Genomic DNA, 12,949 nt, shown 5'->3' on the forward strand with positions numbered 1-12,949 from the left:
TCACCACTCTTCTGCGATGGAACTAACTCAACAAGAACATGATCGACATCGCAGATTTCTGTATCATGTTCTATCACCGCGAGATTTCTTCGCACGAGGGTTGTTACGGACGTTTTTTCATCAGGGGTACCATAGGATTTGTAATTCGACAATTTAGCCATTCCTCCAGTTTCCTGTAAGGCGATGACGTCTGGTGCCTCCTTTCCGTTTAGGAACTGTTGTAAGTTACCCCGTTTCCGGCGATACCCACGACAGTTCCACTGCCAAATTTTATACTGATTACGTCGTGCCATGTCTAGTCGTCCCCTGCGATTTAGATTACTTCGGTCGTAGTCGGCCGGTTGTAGGGTTTAGTAGTAGTTTTAACCGGGCCTGCTCCTATAGACCTCAAATCTGTTTGCGTGTTCTCCACCAGCGTTAGTCGATTTTCCATGCTATCTATTCTTTGTTTTATTTCTACGAGCTGCAGCTGCAATCCTGCGAATTGTTGTTGCATTACCTCAGTAAGTTCTCCGAGCATATTCTCGACTTTCTTTTCCAGGGGTTTTGAGAGGTCTTCATTTTCTACAGGAGATATTTCCTCTGCTCTTCGTTTCGCTGCGTGCACTCCTGACTCCTGTGCAGGCGCTGGAGTTAAAATTCGACTACACGATGCTATGGTGCTACTTGACTCACGCAGCTGATTTTGCCTGAGTTTAGCGTTCTCTTCCTTTAGTTGTTTTATTTCGTCCCTCTGTTTCGCGTTTTCACGGGTGAGTTGCTATAGCATTTTCTTAATATAGTTTAGCTCTTGACCTAGGGTGGACCCTTCTGCCACAACCTGAGGCAAACTCCCAGACCGGAGAGACTCCCCTGATACCTCGCCTACCCAGCTCACCATTTGTTGACTGCCCCGACCGCCGCCAGGACCCTCGTGGGACTGTCCTTGAGGTGATGTCGTTGCCCTTGTCTTGGATTTGGCCCGTGACTTGGATCTGTGTTGACGAGTGGACCTTGATCTGGATGTGGATCTGGGTTCGTGTTTAGTCCCTTCTCTTCCCCCTTCGGCGAGTCGCGGGAAGGAGCTGGAACGATCTCTGCGTCGTCCCCCTCTGTCCTTGGTGGCGTTGCCATTCTCCTCCGTTGGATTTTCTGGTGAATACCCTTCCCTCCATGCATGTGTTGCTCTAGTGTTCGACAAATTCTTCATTTCTCTTCGTTCATCACCTTGTTGTTGTTCCTTTTCCCACCATCTTTTCTTCAAAAGGTACGGGGTCCTAAACCATTTTTTGCATTTTTTGTCCCCTGTAAGATGACCTTTCCCGCAAAGGCTACACCTAGGGACGCACTGGTGGTTTTCAGTTGGATTGAGCACCCCACAACCACGGCATTTCTTGCTGTCAGGCTGTGGGCAGACATCCGCCCGATGTCCAATTCGACCACAAGTAGTGCATGTTTCATATTGCTTCTTGTATAGGAAGCACCTATTCTCGGCACCACGGTAGTATACAAAATACGGCACAAACATCCCTTCGAAAACAATGACCACTGAGTCCGTAAGTCCCATACGTCGTGCATGTAGAATCGTCGGGTTCCTCTGATTGACCAAGCTTTTTTCTATGTCTTCTTGATTATCATACTTCGGTATTCCGTGGATAACCCCTTTGGATGTGTTTTCTGGTGCTGTTACATAAGCGACTGTAGCATAGCTCTTGTCATTGATCATAATTTCCTTGATGTTGCTGTATTCTTTCGCATTGGCCAGACTAGGTGTGCTCATGATCATGGTATTTTGTCGCATGTTGATTCTGAGAGTATCTTCCCCAGCGATGTCAGGCTGTACTTTTGCCGCTCGTAGAACACAGTCTCTTATGAGCGCTAGACTCTGTCGCGTCAAGTCCAGACCTCCTCCTGGGCGTATTACAACCTTGTAATCGTCTTCTGGTAGTTGCGGTTCTTTTGGCACTGGCCAGCGATGCAAAAAATCCTTCACTCTCCGAGACGCCTCCATGAACGCACCTCCCGCGTTCGTGGCTGGTTCCGCGTTTCTCTTGTCGTTTGCCTTCTTGCGTCGTTCATGGGCCACAACCCATCCTTGAGCGTCGTTGTACTCTTCGGGAGACAGCGTCTCCCCCTCAACTTCCACAACATCCATTTCGCAGGCTTCGAACAAGCCGGGGGCCTGGCTTGTCGCCTAGTTGCCAGCGCGTCGATGGCACTGCGTCGGCACTGCGATGGCGTAGCTAGGGCGACGCCGTTGTGGGAACTCAAAAGAAGTGTCACGGCTCAAAAAAAAGTAGGCCCACCTGGTATATCCTGGCATCGGACGAATCGGGTGATCGTCTGGCGACAGCTGTGATGGTCTTGAATCCCGTGGTTGTCCTTATTCAGCCGAGAAAGTGAAAAACTGGCAGAGCCCATTCGAGAGGCGTCCGAGTGGCTCAGCCCCCTAGCAGCCAACCTCCCCCATGCACGAGGTGAGAGAAATCGGGCATAGGTTCTCGATGCCGACTGGTTTATTAGGCTTAGGGATCGTGTTGATTTCCGAGTGCTTCCATACCGCAGGTAGCTCTCCTTTATCCCAGCAATCGTTGTAATATCGGAGAAGAGCCGTGGTGGCCTGGTGCGGTAGGTTGCGTAAGTGCTTGTTGACAATCCTGTCTATTCCGGGGCTGGTATTTCTTGTAAACTTCGCTAGAGCTGTGTGCAGTTCAGCCAGGCTGAAGGGCCGGTCGAGTTCAGTGTTTGGTGCGCCAGCGTATTCTTTGGTGTGAATTGAAGCCCCAGTGGGTGCATCGCCACAGAGCTTCTTTTGTAATTCTTCTAGGAGGTGTTCTTCTGTACCGGCGTAGTTTCGAATAAGCCTCTGAAGGAGCTGCTTCTGTGCTGCTTTGGAGGGTTGCGTGGCTAGAAGTGTGCATAGCAGATGCCAGGTCTTCTTGGTGCTCAGAGTCCCCTGCAGCTTGTCACAGAAAGCATGCCAGTTCTGCCTGGCCAATTGGTTCGCATAATCTTGAGCTAGCTAGGTGAGGAGTGAGGAGAGAAATGCGTTTTTGTAACTTTCTGTTTAGTTTTTGACGCTTCCACCGTTTTAGAAGTCCTCTTCTAGCCTCCCAAAGGTAAAGGAGATGTGCATCGACGGCGGGTGTATCGACGTGAAGCTGTATGTCCTTATTGTAGCGTTCGGCTATTTTGAGCACATTCTTAAACCAGTCTTCAATGTCGATTATGGTGGTTTCAACGTCGAGGTCATTCCTAAAGGATTGCCATTCCGTTAATCGCGCTATTCCAGTCTTGGTCTGTTTACGAGTGTGCGCTACGGAGAGTTGGATGATGTGATGATCACTACCTAAAGTTTCCGGTAGCACACTCCACTCTGCCCTAGTGACGTTCGCCGTAAATGTAAGATCTGGATTTGAATCCCTGGAGACGCTGTTCCCGATTCTCGTCTTCTGAAGAGGGTCGTTCCACAGGGTTAGTCTGTGATGTTGAGCAGTATCGTGCACCCTAGAACCCTTCCTCGTGGTGATATGATAGCCCCATGCCGTGTGAGAGGCGTTAAAGTCTCCCATTATTATGATCTGGTGGCTATTCGTGCGCTTCCTGATTTCTCGTATGAAGTGATCGAAGTCTGGTAGTTGGTCTCGTGGGGGGCTGTATATATTGGTTATGAAAAGACTTTGCTGCGTCTTTCGTTCCGGCAGAATCTCTATTAGAGTGTGTTCTATCTGAGTGTCCTCGATTTCGTGTTTTTGCGTTGAAAGTGCTTTCTTGACAAGTATGGCAGTACGTTGGGTTTGTGCGCAGGTCGTGTACCCTTGCAGTCGTACGTTCTGCGTGTTGGTTTCCTGAAGTGCAATGATGTTTGGTTGGTTAAGCTTGATGAATTCTTGTAGGCTTGCGTGTCGAGGGCGGTATGACCGACAATTCCATTGCCATATGCGTAATGGAAAAAAAGTAAGAAAGATCAATATATATTACTTATCTATTTTAGTTATTTATGCATGATGTAGTAGGACCAAGACTCCACAAGTATGATATCAAACGTGTTTGGATGTCACCCTTTAAGAGCTGGATCGAGGACACCGCATCGTTGAGGTCAGGCAATACTTTAGAGACTTCTGGAGAGGAAAAAGCCGGGGAGCCATTCTCAGTGTGTCCATCTAAAGTAGATGTCAGCAGTACATTTCTACAGAAAGCATTCAATTATTAAAGAAAAAGCGGTCTCGAACCTGCCAACACACCCAAGTGTAAGTATAAAGTGAACGAAATTCACAGAAACAGCAACTTGTCTACTCTGAACTTGCAATGAATGTGCCCCAGATGTTCTGAGGAGAACACTACAGAACCCTGACTTTGACCCAGAAAGATAAAGAAGATTAACCCTCAGATTCAAGGGCGACAAGGCCGCAGGCATAAAATAGGAAATGCTTATAAGAAAGGAGGATGATTGAAAGAGTAAGGACAGGGAGGTATAAGAAAGGACTCAATGATATGAAAAGCATTAGGTCTCAATGTAGAAACTTAATACTTTTGTGTTGTTTTTTCATAATTTTTTAGATTACCTGTATTTCTGTACATTACTTAGAGTACCGTGCATTTTCCTTAATTAAATCTGTTGTGTTATTTACCAAATCTTTGTCTCATTCCATCACCAACCACATGACTCCATGACAGCTGGTAATGTATGTAGATACAGGTAGCTAAATTCCCAACAGCTAGAATTGGCTCATAGCAGCCCTGATTAAATATTGGCCATGTTTCCTTACTATGCCGAAAAAATGTGGCAGTTGGATGCAGTATGCACATTGGGCGCAGTATGCAAATTGACAGAAAAGCCTTTCTTGTCTGCCAAGGAACGTCATATGCAGAGATTAGACTTGTGCAAATACTATATTACAGGTTCAAAGAGAAGAGTGACTTGGTCAAGTATTTTCTCATTGAGTTCAAATTGTCTGTACCACTCTTAAAAAAAATGAGCAAATTTACCATGAGCCACCAACTTGCACAATATTTTTGAAACAAGGCATGTGCAAGCGTTATTCTTTTTGGTTCAAAGGGAAGTGGCAGCAAGTAGTAGCAGGATTTGACTTTAGATAGAATGCAAGTGCAATAACCTGCAAAATACATTATGTTCTAAGATAGAGCATAAAAGACCGTTTCAAAAGCTTTTAAATTTAAACAATGATAAAACGATGTGTGAGTAATGTGCATTACTCTATAAGGTAAAGTAGTGCACTTGTTTACATGGACAAGAAGGGCATGACAGACACAACCAAATTTATTTCAGAAAAACACTAGAAACATATGCACCCACGCTGAAACCGAGCAACACAGAAAGGAAACAACAAGCACCGAAAACTTTTCCAATATCAAATTTTGTGCACATAACGATATTATTGTTACGTGAAGATACACGTGAAACTAGGCGCTTGAAGATATATTTACACAGCGCCAACGCGCAAGCCAAGATGGAGAATGAGTGCTGTGCTCTACACCAAAATCACGTCTTTCTCCGCGCCTGTCTAACCGCTTTTTTGGGACATTGTCTCATAACAATATAATCATGGCACGTGTCAAAACAAGCTCAACAGTTCATGCTTTCTTATCCAAGAAACACAATTTGGGCATACTAAAGCGATCAAAACGGAGCTCATGCAGCCTATACACTTCAAAGTTATAAAAATGTAAACCAAGAAAATGTATTGTTCAGGGTAATTTGCAAGACGTTCATGTAGTACTTTCATGTGCTCAACACGAAAGTTGGGCCCCCAACACTAACCAGTGTTAAAAATGTAAGACTACACACTTTCAATTAAAGCCCCTCCAGGAAGGTGGCTCCTCGATGACTTGGTAATGAAACCAACAAACTCATCTGTCTTTTCGTTTGTTAATGTGAAATGATTCTACTATTTCTCTTATTAGTTAGTTTCAATGATGAAAAGCCACTGTGGTGTCATCAAATACGGAGTATTCGACAAAAGTTGTAGTAGTAAGCCCCACCAGCGACTGCAGGATATGGCGCAGGTAACGCGACAGTTTGTACAGCGGTGTGAGATGTATCATGATAGAGAGAGAAGATACCCGAAGGGTATCTGAGATACTTGTATATTTGCTACTGCCCAGGACTGCTTACACCCATTGTAAAAAATCAGGAAGTTAGCATGCGAAATGCTGACCAAACAGCAAGAAAACGCTTCACACCGCTGGCCTGATCTTGAGAGCAATTCAAGTATATGGTAGTAGAGGATGTTGGCAATGCTGTGAAGCTTTCATTCAAGCTATATTTGACCAGTTCTTGCTAGAGGCTCACATGAAATATTGAAAGATTCCATTGCAACTTAATCCCACTGCCTAATGTTCAGGAATATGGCAAACATAACTGTACAACCCTCAAAGTGGCAAGCAGCCATGCTGCTTGCCACTTTTTGTTTTTTGAGCAAATCGTTGATCTAGAAAGGAAAGTGGCACAAATTTTACAAGTGTTTAAAAAAAATCGTAAAGGTTTCGATTTCACAATTAAGTTACCAAGTAGTAATAAACTACGATTTTTAGATGCAGAGTTAGCAGCCACAGCGGGACATGTATGCTGGTCATGAAGTCGAAAAATGGAAAAACCAGGCACTTAGCTATGCAACTAGGCACTTAGATACAGTTCGAAATATTTTAAGGTCGTATAGAGCAATATAGCCTTCTCATGTCTGAGAGTAGCTCTGACCAAGCCGTACCCAGAAAAAATTAACGAAAGTTTTAGTCAACAAATCAAAAGACTAATGAATGCTTGGTATGAAAAACACATGCTCTGTAGATCAGCAAACAAGCTGATTAGGTACATATGAGATAACTGTAGGAACACAACGACAGCAAAAAATGACAGAAAAAAGGTAGTGTCTATTCGAACAGTATAGCATACAACTTGAAAAACGTAGGTTTGGCCTAGAAGTAGTGTTTTTTGGCAGCCAACAAGCTAGGTAAATTACGTGCAAAATTGGACCACAACATTTTGTCAACAGAAAAATTTAATGTCGACAGTTGCAACATAAACCATAAAACAATCTTTGTTAGATGCAGATTATCCGTTGTATATTGTTTACCACTATCTCTGGGGAAAGTATACATTGGCCAGACAGGTCTGAACAACAGGCTGTTGGAAGCTTCTTTTGCAAAAAATAATTATTCCCACCTTAAGGGACACTGTTCTATGTGTGGCTGCTTGCCACTATTTAATGACACCAAAGTGGTTTATCAGAGAAATGGTAGAATCATTTCACATAAACAAAAAAAAAAAAGACTGCTGCATTATACAATCATCGGGAAACCACCTTCCTGAAAGGGCTTTCATTGAAAGTGTGTAGTATTACATTTGTAACGCTGGTTCGTGTTGGGGTGCTGACATGAACGTCTTGCAAATTACTCTGAACAATAAATTTTTTTTAGGTTTAGATTTTTATTACTTTGAAGTGTATAAACTGCACGGGCTCCATTTTGATCGCTTGAGTAAGCCCAAATTGTGTTTCGTGGATAAGAAAGCATGAACTGTTAAGCTCGTTTTGACACGTGCCACGATTATATTATCGTTAAGTGCACATTGATGTTGGATAAATTTTCAGTGCCCGTTGTTTCCTCTCCGTGCCGCTCGGGGTTAGCATGGGTGCATATGTATCAAGTATTTTTCAAAAATAAATTTAGTTGTGCATGTTGTGTCCTTTTTGTTTCTGTGGTCGATGTAAACAAATGCGGTACTTAACTTTATGGTGTAATGATCACTCGCCAACTAGCCCAGCTCTGGACCTTATGTAAGTAATGAATTTATTTAACATTGAAGTGCAGCTTAGGCAATGTGGATTTTTCCGGAATAGATGTTTTCACAATATAGCACTATTCCACGACAGTGAAACCACCTTTACAGGGATTGCATGTGGACTAATAATAGTACATCACTTTTTCTTTTTCATTTTGGATAAATTAAACTCGAACCAAAGTGAATTCAAATACAGGAATACTTGCTGAAATATTTGAAGTGCTCAACTATTTGCACAAGCTTAGTAATAATGCCATCGGTTGGCATGCTGCCATCGACTGCTTGTTGCCAGCCACACATACTCACTAGGCAATTGTGCTTGGCTGCCTCCTTTCTGCTGGTGTACCTGCAGTGCACGGGTACACAAAGCTTGAATGAGTCCATCGGCACACATTCAGTCAAAAATATGGTACGAAAGGAATCATAACATCTCAGAGTTTTCCACAGTATCTAGGCGATGACTTATCTTGACAAAGCTATGAAGGTGGGGCTTCAACACATTCATGTTAGTCCGCAACAACAGCTTCAAGCTCGCTTGCTTGGATTGTTGATGCATTCACAACATGAAGATATGAATGGGAATAACAATTAAGTGGCTCTAAGTGCATAATCTTAAGTGCATTTCATGTATTTATGCCATATAAGCAGTTTATTTTTCTCGGAGAATGAAACAGCACATTCATTCTGCAACTGCTTTTAATGTAACTTTCCTTGACATCATTGTCTTCTCATTAATATTAGGTATAAAAAAGGTGTAACATGCATGTCAAAGTGATAAGATAGAAACCATTGCAGTCATTATCAGGAAGTTTGTTCTAATTATGTTTAAAAAAGAGTAGGCAAAACTAGAAATCCTGTATTCTTGTTTCTGATGTGTACATGCTATCGGGTATCAATTCCTCTCTGATTATAATACATGATATATTTATAACGATGGGGGGCATGGAGAACAAAGCATGCACTCTGCTGGCCTACTATTACTCATTAAGGTTCCCGTAAAAATTATAGATGCTTTATGCAAAATAAAAACATTGTCTAAACTTTTGCAAGTGAAAAAAGGATCACCTCCATTCGATTCCTTTCAGAAAGTGCAGCTCTTTGTTGCTTTAGTTTCTTAATCTCTTCATTGTGGGCAATTTCCTGCGAAAGAAAAAGAAAAATAAAGAAATATGGTTGTGGTCAATGCACACTAGTTAAGCTGTTGGTTTGACAAAGAAGGCAACAAGAATTATCATCGCCACACGGTGTTGTTGGAAATGACTCATCTTGATACCTTGACAAGGAGCACCCCTGATAATAATGATAAATCAAGCCCGCAAAAATAGACAATCTCCGCGGGCAGAAAATCCTGGTGGGTGCCAATCATGTTCATGCACATTCCAAAAAAGTCTTGTTGCTAAAATTTTGCATGCTTTCCTCAACCGCACTGTCAACTATGCTTGGGTAGGTATCACTCAAAACAATGAACAACAGCCGTGATTCCTACAATCCGAAGTGACATTGGATTGCATAGTGGATGTGCGTCTCGATTGACTTGGCTCACGAAGCCAAATTCAATATTCATATGGTTCGTACAATATTTAATAGAGGAACCTCTGGCGCTATGATTATCCAATCACTATGAATAATGGGTAGCACATGGATTTGCCTGATATTCGTGCTTGCAGCATTGAATGCACTTGTGGCTTCGTTTACAGTTTTGTTCTGGCATTTGTTTCGGACAAAAGAATGAATCTCTGTGAACTTCATCAGCCGATTTAAATTAGTGAGCATAAATGGTTAAGGTGGTGATCTCAAACAGCTGAACTACATCTTGGGACAAAGCGGTTGCACGCCACATAGAGTCGAACAGAGCTGAAAAAGCATAACTTAAACAAATCCGTGAACTACCCATCATTCCCATGCTGGTGGAAGCACCAAGCCTTTCAGCTCCCATGGACACTAGTGCCAAATTTCTCTCTAGTGTATTAGAAAAATCCACGGCCCCTACTAGGTAACATTATTGGTCACCGGAAGCAACTAATAACATCACTGGCAAAGTGAAATAAAAAAGATATGTCCCATTGTCTGCTCAGGTTGCAAGCTTCGATGATGAATAAGCCTTGATGCACCATTGCATACATCCCAGTATATATTACCATACATGTGCAAGTGCTGCAGAAGACAGTAAAGGAAAAAAAAAAAGGTGAAAGCTTGCACTTGGCTACACTAGACTCGAGATACAACGAAGCTGGCCAAGTGCAGTACAGTTAGAATGAAACTGTCCCAACAAATCACAATGGTGTTTGTATTCATGTATGTATCGCACAAATCTATACCTAAGCGCGAACACAAAGTATGAAGCTCATCTTTGATAAAGGCTGGTCCGCAGGTGAAAGCTCACAATATGATTTGCACTGTGATTTTTTTCTTCATATATACCAATTAATATATGACACCTTGAGAAAATCTGTAAGTTTATTTTCCAGCAAGGGTTTCGCTGCCAACTAAAAACTCATTCACAGAACGTTTTCATCGCTCTCGGAGCGTTCACCGGCCAATGACCATAGTTATAGTGCGAGAACAGAACGACGACAAAGAGACAAGAAGGACACGAGTGCTAACTTCTAACTGAGTTTATTGGGCAAAGTGCATAAACATATAGAGGAGACCAGTAAACCATGTGACAAAAACCATGTGGCACAAAGTGAAATAAATGAGTAAGGGAAAAACAAAATCACAGAAAAAGGCAAAGTAAAGTCTATGGGGAAACGAAACAGAAAAGTAAAAGTAATATAACTGCTTTCGCACACCGAAATCTCCTTCTCGGACAGAGACACAGAAGGCTTGCTAATGCATGACACCTGTTTGCGTGCCATCTGCGCGGCCTCGACAATGACTCGGTTGTGCTTATCCCTGTGCTTGTACAGCATCACTGTGTCCTTGAAAAGGGGCACACAGTTGCACTCAGTGCAGTGCTGAGCAAGAAAGCCATCTTTTACGTTTCTAACAATGTTGGCATGTTCTCTCAGTTGATTGTTCCGACACAACAAGCACTGCAGAAAAGGAGGGTTCTATAGACAACTTCCTGGGAGCATCCTGCGGTGCTTCTTATGTCGGAACGACCGGAAGGTGTCTGAACGATCGACTAAGCGAACACGCTAACAATGTTAGAAACGGAAAAGATGGTTTTCTTGCTCAGCACTGCACTGAGTGCAACTGTGTGCCCCTCTTCAAGGACACAGTGACTCTGTACAAGCACAGAGATGAGCGCACCCGAGTCATCGTTGAGGCCACACAGATGGCACGCGTACAGGTGTCATGCATTAGCAAGCCCTCGGTGTCTCTGTCCGAGAAGGAGGTTTCAGTGCGCGCGAGTAGTTATAATGTTACGAGTAACTTATTTATTAAATTATATATGATGGACCGTGCTCGGCGAACAAGATGGCGACAGTTCATCAACAACCAGTAACCGACGTCTTCTTTCTCTTTCATGCAGCAAGGCTGTGCCGGCTGTTGTGTATCAATATTACTTTTACTTTTCTGTTCCGTTGTTTCCTTATAGACTTTCCTTTGCCTTTTTCTGTGATTTTGTTTTTTTCCCTTACTCATTTATTGCTCTTTGTACCACATGGTTTTTGTCACATGGTTTACTGTCTCTTCTATATGTTTTCACGCTCTGCACAATAATCTCAGTTGGAAGTTAGCGCTCGTGTGCTTCTTGTCTCTTTGTTGTCGTTTTGTTTTCGCGCTATAACTATCGTCATGTCATACCAACTAGCCCAAGCTGCCACACACGTTCACCGGCGTTTCAGAGAAGGTGTGCGAGCACCACAGAATTTATTCAAACATTGCTGCACCAGTGTCATGCCTCATAGAGATGAAAGACAGGTAGGCTTGTTGCATAGTGAAAAATAGTTTGTCCTCGTGCGCATATAGTTGCTCGCGCATGCGCAGTAACCGTTGCTAATTCAAGAATTGGCGGGTAGAAATACAAAAACGAGACTTGCGAAAAATTGAAACTGGCGCCACAGTACCTCTTGACTTGGAGGGAAGGAACGGCGACCACGCAACCAAGCTAGAAAGAATCAATGACGTGAATGTAAAGGGCAGAAGCAACAATGAACACGCGCGGCTTGCCTTGGTAGCATACATCAAGAAATCTCATGCAATACGTGTGTGCACGTGCAAGGTTTGTGGTTGCGGTATTTATATGCGTTGTTGAAAGAAATGCGCCAGTGCTTTCCTTGTTGATCTCACCTTAAAAGAATATAAACGATAACGGCTACATGCTGAGCTGATGGGCTCACCTTCCCACTCTGGGGGCATGTCCGCGGCGAAGTTGTCTTTAGTGCGCGGCTCAAACCAGCGCCTTGGCTTTCGTTTTCCTCTGCTGGGATCTGAAAACGCAGTTCAGCTGAACCGTGGCTTGCACAACTTTGCACAGGAGTACGTGATGGACAACTTACCGGCCGCAATTTCAAAGTACTTGTTGCCAAAATGATCGCGACCAACCTCGCGCTGAGGAAGCTGTTTCGTCGTGATGGATGCTAGAAAATTTCTCCATATCCGCGCAATGACACCTCTGCCCGGGCTTGACATGCTGCACAACGCTAATAAATACACTGCACTGGAAAAATAAATCTTGTGTTCGCTAACGCAGAGAAGTCGGCGAACGCGATGTAACGCCAGGCAACACGCGTTAAGAGCGCCTACACACAGAACACCATGCAACACATCCCACCATGCATAGCCTCCTATATAAAGTATATAGGAGGCTATGCACCATGCATCCCACCACACCGAACACCATAGGTCCATTCCAGTTCACAAGGTGCTGCACCTTGCCATTCGTTTTGATGGTGCAGCACTGGTTCATGATTTTTTGCATCTTCTACGGTGACGGTGTCGGTTTGGTGCAGCCGCGCGTGCAGCTGAGCAGGCGATGCAGCATTTAGGCGCCCCTATGGGCTGCAGTACGCGCCGTACCCGCCTCTACAAACGCGGTGTGTTTTGTCATGATGTTTGCGCCTCATAAACTGAGCGCATGTGCGATTCGCCATTGGTCAGTGTTATCTCAACGGTGTAAATAAACGAACTGAAATAAGGCCTGCACCTTGTCAATGCATTGTCACTCGTTTCAGGTGTCGTGCTGTGCCTGCACTGCTCAACTCACACTGCACAATTTCT

General features: G+C 43.7%; 1 protein-coding gene across 5 annotated transcripts in view; it reads right to left on the bottom strand.

Annotated features, from left to right (window-relative positions):
• LOC119181354 (NADH dehydrogenase [ubiquinone] 1 alpha subcomplex assembly factor 2) overlaps positions 1-12,537 on the bottom strand; it is a 64,264-nt gene extending 51,727 nt beyond the window's left edge. For 4 of the 5 annotated variants that reach the window (XM_037432575.2, XM_075874866.1, XM_037432574.2 and 1 more), the window contains exons 1-5: positions 12,229-12,537; positions 12,070-12,159; positions 11,797-11,837; positions 8,846-8,920; positions 8,087-8,126 (exon numbers count right to left, since the gene is read on the bottom strand). In XM_037432575.2, the coding sequence (XP_037288472.2) occupies positions 8,087-8,126; positions 8,846-8,920; positions 11,797-11,837; positions 12,070-12,159; positions 12,229-12,361 (379 nt within the window). In that variant the 5' untranslated portion in view covers positions 12,362-12,537. The remainder of the gene's footprint in view (positions 1-8,086; positions 8,127-8,845; positions 8,921-11,796; positions 11,838-12,069; positions 12,160-12,228) is intronic. The other variant, XM_037432573.2, reaches the window with a different exon arrangement.
• Between the last annotated feature and the right edge of the window lie 412 nt (positions 12,538-12,949).

The sequence above is a fragment of the Rhipicephalus microplus genome, chromosome 10 (assembly GCF_043290135.1).
Source record: "Rhipicephalus microplus isolate Deutch F79 chromosome 10, USDA_Rmic, whole genome shotgun sequence".
NCBI classification, from domain to species: domain Eukaryota; kingdom Metazoa; phylum Arthropoda; class Arachnida; order Ixodida; family Ixodidae; genus Rhipicephalus; species Rhipicephalus microplus.